The sequence below is a fragment of the Mustela lutreola genome, chromosome 3 (genome assembly GCF_030435805.1).
Source record: "Mustela lutreola isolate mMusLut2 chromosome 3, mMusLut2.pri, whole genome shotgun sequence".
NCBI lineage: Eukaryota > Metazoa > Chordata > Mammalia > Carnivora > Mustelidae > Mustela > Mustela lutreola.
In genome coordinates this window covers 154,074,205-154,092,976 of record NC_081292.1, presented here as the reverse complement: position 1 = coordinate 154,092,976, position 18,772 = coordinate 154,074,205, and the positions used below count along the sequence as shown (strand labels likewise).

General features: G+C 43.6%; 1 protein-coding gene across 11 annotated transcripts in view; it reads right to left on the bottom strand.

Moving 5' to 3' along the window:
* Positions 1-18,772, bottom strand: part of RBMS1 (RNA binding motif single stranded interacting protein 1) — a 209,697-nt gene that overhangs the window by 9,884 nt on the left and 181,041 nt on the right. For 8 of the 11 annotated variants that reach the window (XM_059167195.1, XM_059167194.1, XM_059167205.1 and 5 more), the window contains exons 7-10: positions 4,182-4,297; positions 3,241-3,290; positions 3,021-3,114; positions 409-456 (exon numbers count right to left, since the gene is read on the bottom strand). In XM_059167195.1, the coding sequence (XP_059023178.1) occupies positions 409-456; positions 3,021-3,114; positions 3,241-3,290; positions 4,182-4,297 (308 nt within the window). The remainder of the gene's footprint in view (positions 1-408; positions 457-3,020; positions 3,115-3,240; positions 3,291-4,181; positions 4,298-18,772) is intronic. The other 3 variants (XM_059167197.1, XM_059167200.1, XM_059167201.1) reach the window with 3 other exon arrangements.

Below are 18,772 nucleotides of genomic sequence, written 5' to 3'. Positions count from 1 at the left end.
TTAGGTTTCAGAAATCTTGTCTGGTGGTCAACAACTTCTAGAGTGTGGAAAATACAAATCTGAAAATCAGATTTAGAAAATGAAAAACGTTCGAAATTAGGTACTGAGATGTACAGTCAAAACGGCACCTGCACAGAAGACCCTCCACATCATGGAGTAAGACGTGAGAGTCAGGTTCCATGGCAGGAAAGCAAGCCTGTGCAGCCCACCACTCAAGAGAAAAAGTATCAGTCCATTTCTTGATGCCCAGAGCTCTCCCAAGACGACATAATTTTTAAAAAATTAGAATCCGTCTCTAACTCTTTAACCACAAAACCCTCCTGTAGCTTATCCCCTATGGTTAACTTCAGAGGTTCTATAGAAAGGATATGGGGAAAAGTCATGGGGGAAGAATGTATTGTGATTTACCTTGATAGCAGAGCCCCGATACTTGTTTTCTCTGGTTTCCTTTGCCACCTAAGGCAGACCAAAGTTAAGTGCTTCTGCCTTGTTAACATTTCAGTTATCTGGACTGCAGCCTTTCCCCGTTGGGGCACTGGTGGTTTCTCGCAGATGCCAATTTCTCAGATCCCACTGTATAAGCATATGGTGCTTTAGTGGAGAAAGGCCCACTCCAATGCGAGTGCAAGGCCTTCACTGAATAAATCATAGGGAGGAGAGCAGCTCCCTGGAGACCCCAACTGGGGCCAGATGCTCTCATTTTTGTATCCTTTCAGTGGTCTTAATAATCTAATAGCTTATATAGCATTTTGGGGTTAGGGAGCTAGAACACCTAATCCAATTTTCTTTCTTATGCAGCAAATCAGCTGCTCTCAATTTGTATTCCTCAATTTTCCCTAAGTGTAAAATGGGAATAATAATCTCTGTTCTTTGAGTTCTTTACCACTGGTTCTCTACCCAACTTTGGGTTGTGGAGCCCTTTGAAAACCTGATGACAGAAATAGAACTTACTGCCAGCCCCCCGCCCCCGCCACAACAGCTAACTGCGTATACATGAGTAACATTCTGCAAACGATGTAAGAGAATCTCAGACTACTTAAAGCTCATCTGCTGACCCTGCTGTGGCCCTGGACTCAGGGGGTTAAGAACCTCAGTCACGGTGAGGGTCGGGCAAATGGAATGAAATTCCACATGGATCTTATCAGGGACACAGAAAATGCCAGGAGAAGAAATGAGGACTTTGAAATGAAATGTTGTTCTCAGTTAGGTGTATCAACTCTACTATGAATACTGGCCTCCGAATTTTTCTTATGCTATGAAAGAATTCTATGGCCCAAATGCTCACTGACAGTAAAGAGGGGGAACAGAGGTGGTGGGGAGAGGCACTGACAGCTCTAAGAGCCACAGTGGCACACATCTGAATTAGTCTGCACAACTGTCCGCCTAAGAATGAGCTCACTACGTGTCCCTTTTTCCAGTGATCTACATAAATGGCAGAGGTTTCCAAGGTCAGAGAGTTAAACAAGACTACCTTTCCCTGGGGAATTGTTAGTTAGGGAAAGCGCACCAGCACAGAGCTCATGGAGTCTTATATAGTCAGGGAAGACAGAGAAATTTTAAGTCCAAAACAATGAAAGAGGCATTAAATGAGTGAATACTGTGGCCGGCTGACTGAAGTACCAGCCCAAGTAATACTTAGTAAAGCCCAGAGAGACAGAAGAAAAGACCATGAGGGACAACTCGGGGGGAGACAGAGAAAAGACCCCAAAAGTGAGGGAGCTGGGAAGCTCCTGTACAGCTTCAGTTTTCACGCATTTAACCACGAAGCTATGTTATGACTTCGTATTTGAAGCTACTTTTAAGTTTTCGGACAGAACCACCTCCATGGTATTGCTTGTGTTGACCAATTCCTCATTTTAAAAAGGATAATGAGTATCCTCTCACCAGCCCGCTAGTCCTGCATCGATACTGATGATGACCATGATCACAGCTAACATTTACTGACCACTATTGCTAAGCCGGGGGCTGTGCTGAGCTCTTTACATAAACAGTCTCAGTTAGTTTTTATAACAAGCCTTTGAGAAAGATACTATTATTATCCCCATTTTAAAGATGAGGAAACTGAGGCTTACAGAAGTCACATAACACAGTTATTAGATATTGTAGTCCCCTAACCCCAGAAATCAGGGCTACAACATCTAATTCAAATGTTTTAAAAACAAGAATATATAAGAGTTTATTTTCGTAACACAAGATCTCAACAGTCAACCAAAGAGAACTCTATTCCCACATGTCTGTGACTGAACTCTGTTGTCATGCTTCTGTGTGGGCCAAGGTAGCAGCCCTGTTACAGGTACTCAGACACAGGAGGAGAGATGCGTCTGTGCACACATGGCATACCACTGTGTTCGTTGTATGCGCACAAACTGTACACCACTGGGTTCATGGAGAATAGGAGCTAAATCTTAGTAAAACCAAATCCATCTTATAACAAGGTACTTAAGGAGATCTTGGTTCTAAGCTGGAAATTTATTTGAACATAAAAAGCCTCCTCAAAATAACTTGTTTAAACAGGGAGTTACCCCCCGCCACCACACTTTCTGCCTCAAATCTCACTGCATTGCTCATTTAATGTTACCTGAGAGAGACAGGTCTTTATTTATTAGCATCTTCACTTGCTCTTTTCTTAGTTCCTGCTGATGACAAATGATGGCAACAGTGCACACTCTTCTGTACTTTACCTAATGTCACTTCTTTTTAAGTTTCAGCTTCTGGGACATATGATGTCCAAGAGCAGAGCCCGCTGTGGAGGAAGCATTCTGGGTTCACCCCAGTTCTAGAAGGCTATGACTTCAAGGACTGACAACCGATAACCATTTTCCCTTGTTTTATATTGTCCTATATATAAAAGCAAGGCACTCTGTCAAAGAAAAAGCAGCTTTTTCTAAAGTAGGCATCGAAGCTGCATAATGTTTGACTTAGGTTTCCTTATAAATGTTCAAAATGTTGAGACACATAGAAACACAGTGGTGATTCACGGCCGACAAGTTGTCATACTCTTGAATCCTAAAGGTACAAACCTGGTAGGCAGATACAGGAGATGCAATATAGGGTGTAAGAGAAGTTTGAGTGATCATTCGGTTTGTAGCAATACTGTATGGTGAAGGATAAAATCTAGAACAAACACAAAAGCCTTTATTAAGTCATCCTTTAAAAAGAATAATTCCCGGGACAAATGTCTGGTATTTTCCACCTTCACATTTTCCCTCAAGCCACCATGCATTTATCTTAATGACATACCCGTTCTGTAGAGCAGCTGTGGTTGGGTCATAAGTAAGTGTCATTCCAGCCTATGGGAAAGCAAAAGAAACAGAATCACTTACCCACAAGGGCACGGTTTAAAAATTCCATTTCTTAGAGTCATGGCAACACAAAAAATAGAGATAGTTCAGTAGCATTTGATGAAATCTGATGTTTCCTTTAGACAAATATACCCTCAATATAAGAATTAAGCTCTTTGTCTGCACTGATCCATTCAGTAGTCATTAGCTGTGTGCAGCTATTTAAAATTAAAGGAAAAATGGAGTCCCCCCAGCTCACTGGCTATATCCCAAGTGGTCAAAGAACCACATGTGGTTCGTGGTTATCACCGGACAGCGCAGACTCTAGAACATTTCCACTGGATGGCACTTCCCATCCAGTGGAAATGTTGAACCAATAAGTATTTTACTTAAAAAGAATTCATTAAAAATAAACACAGAGAAATGGCCATCCAATATTTTTAAGCTATTTTTTTAAAGAACCGTATTCAAAAGAATTAGACAAAAAAACAAAACAAAACAAAACAAAAAAAAAAACAAAAATAAAACTCAACAGCAAATACGTTATTTGTTTTAATAACATTTTAGGATAATTTCTGAGTAATTATAAATGTAAACCTTTAAGAAATCATGACATTAGGAAAATACAAAACAGCTGTACATTTCTTACAGCTATTCAAAATGCTCCTTTACTTTACATGCAGCTAACTGGTAAACCTCACTCTACCCACCACCTATCTGCCCATCTGGAAGGTCATCCCTCTCTTAGCACCGTATCTGTTGGGAAGAATTTTAAAGTGATAACATCTGGACTCTAAAGTCCTATTTCAGAAGTCTGGCAGCCAGGACGCGGCTGGGGTAACTATTCACGTAGGCTTTCATCATCATACACCCGCACGGAAGTCTCAAGAAGGGACTTACAAGTCTCACCTCTCCTTCTCGATGCCACGGTCTTCCATTAGGGATGTATTTGTTTGGGTTCTGCCTCTTCTTCTGTCCTCCGTCCGCAAACTTACACAACAAAGGTTCTGTAGGAGCTGAATAAATGGGGACAAATAATAAAAAACCAGAATTATATGTGTATGTAGGACAAAATGTAATGGACTCTTTTACAACAGGAGCAGTGTCCGTGCTGTAAGGGAATGGATAGAACACATCAAAGCCAAAGTTTTCTCTTTCTTATCTACTGTTTTTTTCCTAAAGTTTTTTCCTTCTTATCTACTGGTGAAGAAGATAGTACAGAAAAATGTATTAGTTACTATTTTCAAACAGGAGTATAATGAACACATTTGAAGAGCTATTTGGAGGAATCAAAAGAATCCTTCGATTCATTTTTGTACTTCCTTTTTAAAAAACGATTTTATTTATTTATTTGAGAGAGCGTGCATGAGTACGAGCAGAGCAGCGGCGTGAGGCAGAGGAGGAAGCGGACTTCCTGCTGAACAGGCAAATCGAGCCCTGGACCCTGGGGTCACAACCCCAGCGGGAGGCAGATGCCCAACCAACTGAATCACCTAGATCCTCGCCTCTGTACTTCTTTATGTGCAGACACACTTGTTTTCACTTCCTCTGATTCATCTCCAAATGTGAAGTAAGATTTTGTTACCCTTCCCTCCTCCAACTTTAAAATGCTCCCTTAGTCTCCCATCATCATTCTTCAAAGAGGTCTTCACTTACCCAGGACAAAACAATTTCCCCTTTACACTGCTCATCGTATTTCAAAAAAAAATTTTTTTAAATTTTTATTTGTATATTTATTCAGAGCCACGAGAACTTGGGAGTGCGGTGATTTGTTTGGAGTCTGTCTCCCCTCTCGTGTGTAAGCTCCATGGGGGCAGTGACATTTGCTTTGTCTGTCACTTGTGTCCCCAGTGCATGTTGTAGGTGCTCGTTGATCTAGGCTGAATGAATGAATACCAATAGGTCTCATTTCCTTATCTGTGGGGTACAGCCTTGAAGACAGCTGTTGTAAGAAAGGCAAAACACCTGCCTGCGCTATTTAAAGTTTTTTTCTGTGCCTTTAATCATTCCTCTTGAGGCTGCTTTACTATATATCCACGTTATAAAATGATCTGAAGAACAACTCAAGAAACTCACATGGAAAAGCAAAAGATGCAGACTCTCTCACATAGGGATACACACTCATTAGTTAAGAAGAAAAAAAGGTGGGGAGTGGGGAGGAGGGGAGAGGGATGGTATGGTAGTTCACCCCGGACTTATCATTTTCTTTGTTTTCCATAATGGAAATAGCAGTATATTCCTGAAGGTGGTGCGTATTTCTGTAGGTTTCCAGTTAATGTAATAAAGGCAATCACACCTTCCTGTCTGGTTCTCACATTCTGTCCTTTGTCTTCTGCTGGAACTGTGATTACTACTTTCAAGCTGTTTCAAAGTTAAATAACCAGGAAGAGAAAAATATTACTTGTGGAAAATTTACTCCTTTCTCCTTTGCCTCTTATTATCCTAATTCATCTCTTATTTTATATCACTGTTACCCACCCACTAATGACAGGGTGGAAGCAATAGTGCCTCTCAACACTTCTCTGCCAAAAAACAAAACAAAACACAACAGAAAACCCAACTGTAATTCCTTCTCTGCGAGCCGTCTAGGCTGTTGCTTGGCACGCCTTCCTCCTCTCCTGGCTGTGAACCAGGCCAGAGGGAGGGGCTGGAATGTGAGCTCACTTCCGAAAGGCAGCTGTACTACTGGAACCGGGAGGTGAGAGCAGAAATGTCAGGCATCTGGGTGAGAATACCAGGGAGCCTTGGCCCCTACCTCTGTTTACCTTCTGACTCCCACCACTTCCAGCTCCCAGGCCTTCCTGAACAGGGAACTTCCATTTAAGGCAAATGGGTGGAAGGAAGATACACTGGGGCCGAGTTCTAGCCTGAAGATGAATTACTCTCTTTTCAGAGTAATACCTTTATCCGAGTAAAAAGGTACCAACTTTTGGAAATCCCTGCATCCACCAACAATGCCCAAGGTAAAGGAAGTGGATGCAATGAAGCAAGAGGGCTTTCTCATCAGTGAATGATGCTTTTAATTCTATGACGGGGCCATGTGGGAACAGGTGGAAATGAGGGCCAGGAGAGCACAGCTTTCAGGTAGGAGGGAGGGGTAACGGGCAAACCCTCCTGAGTGTTACAAGTGTTCTTCTGCCAGGCTTGAGGATGTCCCACCTTGATAGCTAAGGACAAACAGAGAGAAGCCAAGAGCTCACTCTTCGCGGATCTACAGCAGCTTAGGGTAGTGAATATTTTCTCCCGTGACTTGTCTTATAATTTTTAGCCCCCACAATCTTGGAGGGCAAGAGAATATAGTAAATTCTGCAGCGTTAGCATTTCACAGGACTTCACTTTGAGGAGACAGCTTTATCTAGAGGCATTGTGAAGACCCGCTTGTGGACGGGAATTAAACATTTTTCAAAGAGTCTCCTTGACAAGTGAGTAATGCAAATGCAAACCACTTTCCTCCCTTAGCATCATTTCTTCCAGAGAAAGAAGGCAACCAGGTTGGACAAATTCTGTGAGTTCACTACAGGCTGAAGTGCCACATTTGCTCAAAGGCCAAGTGTCCCCATCTGTGGTAAGGAGCTGCCACAACATTGTCATTTTTCTCGACCATGTTCTGTCCAAAAAAAAAGCCATCTCATAAAACCATAAAGCCTGCTAAAAACATGCAATGATGAGGTAAACACTGAGGAGGCAAATCAAGTGAGTGATGACACGTCTGCAGACACATCACCCAAATGCAACAAATGGAGCAGGATGTAGGTGAATCAATCAAGAACGGATTATATTTACTACGTGATTTTGTGCTATCATTAAGATAGTTTTCTCCCTCTAAGAGCAAAAAGGTACTGAGTTAAAACAGCAGGATATTGCAGGTATCTCGTAGCTTAGGAAAGCAAATTTCTCTTTTTAAAGAATTACTGCCAGGGGAACCTGGGTGATGCAGTAGGTTGGGTGTCTGACTCTTGGTTTCAGCTCAGGTCATCATCTCAGGGTCACGGGGTTGAGCCCCGCATTGGGATCCATGCTCAGGAGGAAGTCTGCTTGTGATTTTCTCTCCCTCTCTCTCTGTGTCCCACCCACTGGTACATTTTTCTCTTTCTAAAATAAATCTCAAAAAATAAAAAAAAAAAAAGGACTATAACCAATTGAAATTAGAGGTGTGTTTTTTTTTTTTTTTTAAAGATTTTGTTTTGTTTTATTTATTTGTCAGAGAGAGAGACAGAGTATGTACACAAGCAGAGGGAGAGCAGCAGGCAGGAGAAGCAGGCTCCCAGCTGAGAAAGAAGCCCAACACAGACTCGATCCCAGGACTCTGGGATCATGACCTGAGCCAAGGCAGACATTTAACTAATTGAGCCACCCAGGTGTCCTGAAATGAGAGATTTTTTACATAGTTGTTGGCTCCTTGTTTTAGGGAAATGGTAGTGTCCCAGTATTCCATGCAAGGCAAAATAAAAGTCAAATAGTTTCTTCCCTCTGTTAAAATTCTCTTTGGTCTACTTAGCAGCTGAAACTTTTATTGAGTGCCTACTATGTGCAAGGTATAGTGTTAAGAACTAGGGTTATAGCTGCGGATAAAATATGGTCTTATGTCGTAGGAGCTTTTGCAATCTAATGAGAAGGAGAGTGTACAAAATCTTACGAAGCCACATTTAGACATTTATGGGATAAAGCACCATTTTGAGACATGTCTGTTGTTAATAAAAATGCCTTCCAGAAACAAAATGCTTTTTTTTTTTTTTTTTTTTTTTTTTAAAGATTTTATTTATTTGATAGAGATTACAAGTAGGCAGAGAGAGAGAGGAGGAAGCAGGCTCCCTGATGGGCAGAGAGCCCGATGCGGGACTCGATCCCAGGACCCTGAGATCATGACCTGAGCCGAAGGCAGCGGCTTAACCCACTGAGCCACCCAGGCGCCCAACAAAATGCTTTTGATACTGAGACAGCTGTGTTTCTTTTGCAGTTTACCTGGTATTTCATGTACCTGAAAGGCATTATGAGAAACATTTTATCCTTGTAAATTCTTGATACCTGATTTACTACATGAATTGTACCACCATGTGCTCTAGGAAAACAACTATGTCAAGATTTCTTTAAGATACTTATATTACCATTAAGCTGAACAAGGGTTAGAAGATTTCAGTTGGATTTCGGAATTGAAGGGCGCCTGGGTGGCTCAGTCAGTTAAGCCTCTGCCTTCAGCGTGGGCTGTGATCCCAGGGTGCTCAGATCAGCAGAGACCCTGATTCTCCCTCTCCCTGCCTCCTGCTTACGCTCTCTCTTGCTCTCCCCCTCTCTCAAATGAATAAACAGAATCTTAAAAAAAAAAATTTTTTTTCCTGAATTGAAAACAAGCAAATACACCCAGATCTGTCATGGCTCACCTATTTTTAAGTATGTGGGAGATGGGAAGTGGTGATGCAACATGGGGGCTTAAGTGGGTAGGAGAAGAATCAATGAAACAAGATGGGATTGGGAGGGAGACAAACCATAAGTGACTCTTAATCTCACAAAACAAACTGAGGGTTGCTGGGGGGAGGGGGTTTGGGAGAACGGGGTGGGATTACGGACATTGGGGAGGGTATGTGCTTTGGTGAGTGCTGTGAAGTGTGTAAACCTGGTAATTCACAGACCTGTACACCTGGGGATAAAAATATATGTTTATAAAAAATAAAAAAGTAAAAAAAAAAAAAGTATGTGGTTGATGGTTAGAAAATAAGACTTGCTTATTTGATTAGCATATTCTGTGGCTTACTTCAATGCAGACCAAAAGTCTCTATAGAGTTTATGTTTTGAAGCCTACCACACAGGTTCCAGGTTTTAGACGGAGATGCATGGGATGCTGTTTTGTTCTACACATCAGATCCTTTAGGTTTAGGTGGTCTCCTTGGCTGTTCTTTTTAGAAGGAACAAATTAAAGAGGACTGACGTGCAGAAAAGGAAGCTCTGCGAATATCAGTAATATGACTATGATCAATAGGTAAATCTGGGCATATTAACTTCAAAAAATTAACATACAACAAACATCCCTTATCTTCCATATGGTCAATTTTCTAGATTAGCAATTCTTCACCTTATTGTGCAAAACAGTAATTGCTAAGAGTCCTAACAAATGATCTGTGACTCAAGATATATTCCTGGATTAAAGGGATATAAAAATTTTTATCAAACTACTCATAATCAATTGATTTTGTCAAATATGCAGAGTATTCGCAGTTGAAACCCCCCTTAATTAATCACCATCTTCTGGGCTTGTAAAGGGTAGGCCTTGAATGTCTTGTGACGTCTTTCAGGTCAAATTCTCTTCTTTATTACCCAAGACAGAAAAGTTCCCTTCTCGTTCATCAGAATCAACAAGAACATGTAACTCTGAAAGCTTAAGCGCTTAGTATAACCTTCAGCAGACAGTGCCACAAATGCAGACGCTGATCTGGTATTTGGAGAGCCAACTGAAGTGATGGCATTGTAGGATTCTCCAACACGCCCTCAATAGGGCTTCGTGAGGAGGGTGATCTTTTACCAATGCCTGACTTTCTGGCCCTAACAATCCCTTGTAAGGGACTGTGAGCTTATATGGGTGATGCCCTTGCTGAGTCACTTCCCATCTCTGCCATCAAGTTGGCTTCTCATCTTCTGAAGCTCGAACTCTGTAATTATTTAGGCTCAAATGTCCTCCCTTGATACCCACACTAGAACTTCTAGCCTGCTTTGACTACCCACCGTAGCTCGTAATTTGCCCTTGTGGAAGCCTTCCTCACCATCTAATCAAACGGCTCAGAGGACTACAGTTCTCTGTAGCTTGTAACCAAGTGGACCTTTTCCTTCCTGTATTCTAACAGCTGGAGAAATTGCTACTTCCAAACTCCCATTTTTCTAGTTAAGCAGTATTTATCCTAATCAACGTTCTGTAAAACGTGAACTGCCCTCGATAGAAGCTTTCCCGTCAGTTGTGGAAAACCAGCCACTCAGCAACTGTAATTAGCTTTCTTTCTGATAATGCTGCCTACTTTCAAAATTCCTCAACTAACAACATGCAAGGGCCTATATGGGGCTCTTTAAAAATTTTGATGTAGGGATCCAATACATTCTATCCGTTTTTTGCGTGCGCGACATCACTTCCTTTTTAGCCTCCTTTGTTTTTAACCCAATCCTGCACCAGCGCGAGCTACAGCTTCTCTCCATGGATGCCTGTGCCCTCCTCCTTCCTCTCCTGATCCTTACAGAGCAGTTCCATCTCCCGCTCAGCTTTACCTACCAGGAAAATAATTATTTAACAACAGTAAAATCAGGTTAAACAAAAAACAAAAATATAATCCTTCCCCATCACTCCACCTTAAATAATGTTCTCTATTTACTGCTTTTCTCAGTCTTTACTTTTCATATTTGCAACAATAGGTCTTCTCCCAGCTGACGTTGTGGACTTTCCCTAGCTGGTTACAGAATCCTTTTTTTTTTTTTTTTTTTTTCTTTTTAAGTGGTTACATAAGGTTCTGTTTGAAATGGGATTATGGATAGTTTCTTTGTTATTATAAACAACGTCGTATGAACATATGTGTGTATATCTTATTTATCTTTTTAATCCCAGTGCCAACTGCTAAATTGGTGGTCAGACTGTATGGTAATTAGAACACTGGCTCTGGACTAGTCTCCCTGGTTTGAAATTTGGCTTTGCCCTTTATTACTTCATGACTCCAGGCGAATTATTCAATGTCTGAGGTTTCATATCTGTGGGATGGGGATAGTAATTGTACTTATTTCAGAGGTTGTTACAATTAACATGTAAAGTATTTAGAACAGCCAAATGCACATTAGCTGTTGCTACTATCCTATGGCAGCAGAAAAAAACCTCAAATTTTTGATTTATGGTTCTTCCTCTTGTCTTTGAATTATTAAGATAAATTCTCAGGAAAAGGGACCTCTGGTTTATAAGAGTTATAAACATTTTTAGAGCCTGGCCTGTTTTTCATGGAATTTGATTTTGTGAGATTTTAACAAGCTGGCTAGGGTTGCCGCCCTGGCTTCACACACAATGAAGAAATGTTCAAGTTGTAGTTAGGATGAAGTTACTGGCAAACGCCTTTAAGAAAACTGTTTCATAGTACGCTTACATCTCCCACTCAAGGTCCTCGTGCTTTCATAAAATTTTACTCTGCTCGTTATTGTTCCTCCCTGGGGAAACCCGATAGTGAAAAGGTGTCAAACCGATCTGAGGAAACTGCCACAGGCTGGGTGTGATGGGTGGGGACAAGAACTGCCCCAAGGTGGCCCCAGCACAGGGCTGGCCGGGCACTCCAAGCGTCTGAGGCTGAAACACTGGCACATTTCCAGTTGAGATTCCCTTGTGACTTTTTAAAAAGTAGACTTACCCTCCTTGGTAGATAATGAGTTTGTGTTTGAGATCTACATACAGGACAGCCCTCCCCCACTGGCCACACGTGAGTGCTCGAGCCTTTTCCACGGCAGCCACTGCTCCTAGGAGTGTAGCCCCTGGAGTGTCTGTCTCAACACAATGCACGTTTAGACTCTGCTCCATGTACACACTGGGTAAGGGAGACAGGACCATACCGCAGTCCGAAAGGTGTGATCACATTGTCCTAAAAGTACCAGGAGCATTACACATGTCTTCAAGCATTTTTTTTATCCTAGAGCCGCCAATTTTTTTTTTTTTTTTTTTTTTAAAACAGAGGAACCGTACTTTAAGAGAAATGTTCAAGGAACAACATGGCCTATAAACACCCTTGAAAGATTTCCAGTCTTTTTGCTAGAGTCAATTTTTCCTCTAAACATGACCTTTTCTGCTTCCTGGCCTTGGATAATGCCCTAATAATACCACCTATGGACAGAGAGTTAGAAAACGGGGCAAGAGTAGTTTTCAAGCCTTGCTGGGCATATTCCCAGTCTGCAAAGTCCGAGTAACACAGAAAACAGATGTCAAACAAGCGGAGGTCTTTGGCCAGAGCTGGCTAGCAGTTACGCGCATCACTGGCAGTCTTCCACGACAGACGAAGATTTGGGCTCTGGCAGAGTGGTACCAGCGCAATACTGAGAATCTAATGACTCACAGATCGCTGACGAGACACATTTTCTTTTAAAAATTGTCTGCCCTTAGCACACAGGAAGTTATTCAGGCTCCACGAATGTCAGAGGTATAGAAAGATGGGTAATCCCACTGCCTCCTGTAACACTGAACACACATGCGGACTTTGTCTACGTGTATGTGTGTGCGCGTGCATGCACACGCGTGTGTCAACCCGTGCCTGTCTCCTGCAGAGGCAAAAACAGCAGGCACAAGACAAGCAGCTCTAGGACAGTTCCAGCTAACATGCCAATGTGATTAACTGGTCTTCTCAGAGATCGTTCTCTCTTTCAGGCAGGTATAGGAAGAGTCATTTTTTTAGAAGAAACCCTGAATCATGACCACGAGTGACAGTGTTTTTGCCTTGGGCATGTCTCCCATGGATATCTGTTCTAACGAACTATAACTTCCCATCCCTTGTTACTATCATTCACTGTGTGGGAAACCACCACTCTACTATTTCTCCATAACAGAATTTCTATCAAGCAAATATTAAGTTATTTTAAACCTCTATGGAATTCACCTAGATTGTCTTACGGAGTAGTCACTGGTTCTTTTACCCTGACTGGGGACCTTCCAAGCAAATCTGATTTACTGCAAACCAGCTGGCACTCAAAACCAAGATAAAAGGGGCGCCTGGGTGGCTCAGTTGTTAAGTGTCTACCTTCAGGTCATGATCCTGGGGTCCTGGGATCAAGCCCCACGTTGGGCTCTGTGCTCAGGAAGAAGCCTGCTTCTACCTCTCCTACTCCTCCTGCTTGTGTTTCCTCTTTTGCTATCTCTTTGTCAAATAAATAAATAAAATCTTAAAAAAAAAAAAAAGGCAAGATAAAGACCCAGATAAATCCAAATAAAGGATGATACATCCACATTTTCAGGGAAAAAAATGAGAGATTAGATGGGACAAGATACAAGGAATGGCCTCATGGGTAGTTTTTTTTTCCCAACACAATCCATTATGTATATTTAAGGAAGATCCTGCTAGAAGAACAGCCTCTTTGAAGACATGGTGACATCGGGCACAAAAGCACAAGATTTTTAAAAAGCAATTTCAGAAAACAGATTGCATGAGAAACTGATGTGGATTTTCAGAGAATTTTTACAAGCACCTATGACATTACGTACTGGGCCCCAGGACAGGGTGGGGTGTGTCTGGCTGCGGGGGAACCCAGCCGCTGAGCTCTGGAATGAAAAGAGCATGCTGGTAAGAGGGTGGGTGGCCCACGAGCTGTGACACCTCCTGCTCAGCCACTGAGAGGCTTTCTTAAGATTATTCCAGTGAAGATGAGTTCACCGTTCAGTTTGTTAAATTTCATAAAGTATCTTTTTGGGGACTTGTTTCTAATGTGGGTTTCTCTTCTGTTCTTGGCTTCAATGTCCCAGGCAAATTGCCGGTCCAGGAAAAATCTGAGCACGCTGACGGACACCATCCTGGATGATTCGGACTAGGCCAGCTACACAGCGCGCCTTGTTGACAAGACCATCCTCTGACTGCATTTATGAAACGTTATGTCTGCTTGGAAATGAACCTACATATTTAAAGTGGAGGTTCATTCAAGTGACCCTGGCCTGACAGTACTTTTTTCATCTGGTTCTACTGAAAATACTATATACATTCCATGAAGAAACCTATGGTATGGAGTCACCAGTCAGGTAATTGGAGAGCATGGCATCTCATCAGCAGGCTGGTTAAAGAAAATTATCCTATTAGGTGTACACAAAAAGGGGAGGGAGATATCCAGAGAAGCTGAAGACCATTTCAAATTCTGTTGTGGTTCCCTAATTGGCTTGAAACCATTCTGGGGAAAAGTTGAGTTCCCTGCAACAGCGTGCTTCTAAGGCCTGCATTATACATTTCAAACCCCAGCCAAAAGGTGGTTCAAACTTGCTTATACGCAAGGAAGTATCCAGAAAAACCCTCAAAATAGCCATGATCATTGTGACGAGCCTCCATGAAAAATGCTCTTTGGTAACTTCTGTTGTTCCAGGGCGAAGCACGAGCTTTCTGTGCCTAGCACAAAATTAAAAATCAAACAGTCTCCACTGCCAAAGAACTTGCAGTCTAGCTGGGAACTAAGACTAATACATAGACAAAATCATGAAACATTAGAAAACGGCATAAAATTAAGTTCTGGTTCAGAGCAAAGAGAACGGCCTGACTGCACACCTCCAAGCAGAGATTCTCTTGAGGCAGAAGGACTCTGTTTCTTACAGCCGTCACTTGGCACAACTTGGAAGGAACTGTTCTCTACTAGTTGCAAAGGTACGGAGAATCCTACAATCCTTTACATGAGGTTTGGAAATCAACGTCTTCTTTCCCTTGAATAGGTATGACCAACATGTTGTCTTTAAACCTACTTCAAAGCAAACAGTTACATGAATCAACCACGAAAGGCCTTTGGAGAAAAAAGGAAACTGTTCGACTTGATCTGTGACACCCTGAGATCTACTTCATTCAGGAAACGGGCAGATCTTATCCCATCTCAGACTGATACAACATCAAGACGACTGTGTGCGGGGATGTTTCTCCTCCTCGAACTTTCCCCGCTGTCCACAAAAATGAGCTGTGAAAGCCAAGCGGTCACTGGTGGTGGCCGAGCAGCCCTTCTGAGGGACTAACACCACGGGGTCCCGACACGGATGACACGGGGAAGTGAGGAGGACACCAGGAGTCAGGTGTGCACACGTGTTAACCGCAGAAGGCCCCACAGTGTCGGTCTGACAGAAAGCTCCAACGTAGTAAATTTCTCTCTTGTCTTTACTTGGTTGGAGGGTAAAGACATCGCTATTTTCCTTCAACTCAAGTGCTGTTGACAGGAAAACAAAACCAACTTAAGAAACAAAAAGAAAGCTCTCGCACAAGGTTGGCTTCCATGGAACAGCGCACCTCCTGGTCTTGGATGGGGTGATCCAGACTCACGCCTGCAGATGGTTCACGGTCACATGTAGCCCTGCAAATCCTGCGTGGGCTTAGCAGTCCGAGATGAAGCGTGGGCTGTGGAGTTGGATATACTTACAAACGGGTTCCTCTACACCGCGAGTCTCAACTGGGTACACAGAATTACAGTAAATCTCCGATCATAACCCCCAGCCATCCAGTGAAGGATGAAACCCTGGAACTACAGCAGAACCAATACCAAACACCAGTCACCCACACGCAGCCTGGCGCACGGGGGAAAACAGAAATGTCTTCTGGTCTGTGGTCAGCCACTAGCCTGCTAGCGTGGGAACACGTAGTACTGTCTGGGGGAATAGTGGAGGGAAGTTTATACAAAACCCACAAACGTTTATCATTGCTTAGTATGGCTGATGTACTGCCCTAAGATGGGAAACAATTTCTGCCTTCAGGGAGCTCCCAGTTGAGTTAAGCAACCCGTGTGGCCACGTTTGGTGCTGGGACACAGACGAGAGTCCTCACGGTGCTGTGCGCACAGACCGACTGGGCCAGGGGAGGCTCTGGTGGGGGAGGCAAGCCTGGAACCCAGTCTTGGAGGTTGAGGACTGGAGAGCAGGGTTAAAGGGAACTGAAGGGCACTAAGTTGGAAACCAAAGGAGAGAAATCAGGGAGGAATGGAGCAGCACGGTGTGCTTGGAATATATTCGTAGTCTGGTCCTGGAGGAGGACACACCATGAGGCAGAGAACAGAAGGAGACAGGACTGAAGAAGCAGGCAAGAGGCCTTTCGCCTCTGGCCTTCAATATCATTTCCAGGAGATTGGGCTTTTTCCTTTTATGGGAGGAGGGGGACTTGGAGCAGGAAAGTGACACAGAGGTCTACATTTCATCAAACTCTCTGGCCACAGTCAGGGCAAGTGTCTGGAGAGGAAAGGCTAGTGATCAGGCAGGCAGTTATGAGCCGGCCGTAAGGGCCTCAGGGAGAGATCTGGGGCTAAGCTAGGCTGTGGTAGGAGGAATGGTGGGGAGACGGGTTGGTCTATAAATTATCAAGAGGAAAAAATGGAAGGACTTGCATGATGGAAGGAGGGAGGGGAAGAGGGAGCCCAGGCTGATCTGGCCTGCGTTTCCAGTTTGAGTGCTTGGTTGGGTACTGGTCCCACTAACTGAGGAAAGGACAACTGGAAGAGGAGCAGGATTCGATGCGGGGGTGGGGGGTGCCAGTTTTGCTTTGGAGACGATGGATGGATGGTGACTGAGACCAGGCAGCCTGATGCTCAGGGCAAAGCCAGATTGGGAGACGGTATCTCTGAGTTGTATGAAGGTACCTACTACTGGAAACCTTGAGAATATACATCTATACTAGAACTGTGAGCCAGAAGTGGGATTCAGGAAAATAGCAACAGTTAAGGAGTAGATAGAAGAAATTAGCCAATAGAAGAGAAGAAATTAACGCAGGACGGGAAGAAAACAGGTGACACAAAGGTCAAAGGAGGACATGTTTCAGAGACGGGTAAGGGACCGGCAGTATCGAGTACACCAGACAGACAGTATCTGAAAGAGAGGGAAGCCTCCGAATTGCGATAGCCAGGAGGTAAGTGTTAGTTGAATTGTGTCCCTACTACCCCCAGCCCTCCCCCAAACAGCTGAGATCCTAACCCTCAGTAACTCATAATGACAGAAGAGGACCTTATTTACAAATAGGGTCTTTTAAAGTTAAAAAGAGGTCATTAGTGTGGGTCCTGATCAAATGATGGGTGTCCTTGTAAAAAAAAAGGGAAAGATGGACATGGAGACGGACATGTGCAGAGGGAAGATGGTGTGAAGAAACACAGGGAGACGATGCTCGTCTACAAGCCAAGGATGGAGGGAGCCCTGGAACAGTCTCTCTCCATCCTGCCAACACCATAATCTTGGACTTCGAGTGTCCAGAACTGAGACAACGGTATTTCCATGGTGTAAGCCCCCCAGTTTGATACTTTGTCACACAGCTCAGCAGACTAATACAGTTTACCATGCGAGACACAACGAGGAGAAGTCACACAGGGGAGGGTGAGGTGTAAACGGAAGACAGAAATGGGGACAACGCTTTTAAAAGGGTTATGTGAGAAGGGGCTAGAGAGGAACACAGGGTTTTAGTTTTAGATTCAAGATCAAAGAGACCTGAATGATCTCAAACACAAATGGGTCGATTTTTCTAGTAAATGAAATTTAAAATGTACTGGCATAAAGTAGTTCATAGTTTTGTTCACTGTGTTCTGTGACTTAAAAAAAAAATGTCTATTGTAGTCACAGTCAAAATTTTTGTTCCTGGTATTGTTTATTTGTGCATTTTCTTGCATTTGTCTACCAATTAGTCATGGCAGAGATCCATTATTGTTGAAAATAAAGGTTTTCAGCTTTGCTGGGGGAAAAAAAATAATAAAAGCAAAATACATCTGAAATTGTAGGAGAGGGAGGGGATACCTGGCAGAGCAAGGTCCTGAGGGTATGCGATCAAGACCACAGCTTGAGACCCCCTGCCCTTGAGACTTTAGGGAAGGGGGGAGGCAAGGATGGGGTTGGGTTGGTCTCTCTCCTTGTTGGGAGGAAACAGGAAATTGATGGTGTTTCCACCTGGTGATCTCAATTTTATTCATCCAGTGAGAAGTGAAGTCATTTGCTTAGAGTTGAGAGGGGGTTAAGGGTAAAGCGAGCAGGCTGGGAGGGAAGCCTGCAGCCAGGGACGGCTGAGAAAGGCTGAGGGGAGGACCAGTGATGCTGGGTCTGGTCAACCTGGAAACATTTACAGCCTGGATGTAAGAGGAGCTGAGAAGGTGGCCTGCTGCAGAATTAATCCAGGCTTAGCATTCTGTGAGGCAGGTGTGACCAAGGGTTGGGTTATAAGACAAGTGAGGATACTGCTAAAATGGAGACCAGATTTGGTGGGGATAAAAAGTAAAGAAGTACCCCCTTTGAATTTCAGATTAGGTTTAGTGGGAGCCAGTGTGATCTGGGAATGTAAAGCTCCTGAGGTGTGGTGTTCTTGGGCATGAGAACACAAGGCCGGGCCACGGGAGGAAGTCGTTACCATGGGGTGGACAGAAGGGCCGTAGGGACTGAGGTTCAGGTTCTGTAAGGGGTGCAGGGTAACACATGCTGAGATCTTCCACAAGAAAGGCAGGAGATAGGGGGCGCCTGGGTGGCTCAGTGGGTTAGGGCCTCTGCTTTAGGCTTGCGTCATGGTCTCAGGGTCCTGGGATCGAGGCCCGCATCCAGAGCTCTGGCAGCAGGGAGCCTGCTTCCTCCTCTCTCTCTGCCTGCATCTCTGCCTACTTCTGATCTATCAAATAAATAAATAAAATCTAAAAAAAAAAAGAAAAAAAAAAAAGGCAGGAGCTGGGGTGGAGAAGAGCATGGCCCTCAAGGGACAAGACTGCAGGCCAGATTTATTGAGGCTGGTGGGTGGTAGGAGAAGCAGGTCTGGGGATGGGCCCCTGCATCAGAGAAGGAAGGGCTTCCGAGTGCCTGAGAGGACACACCCTCC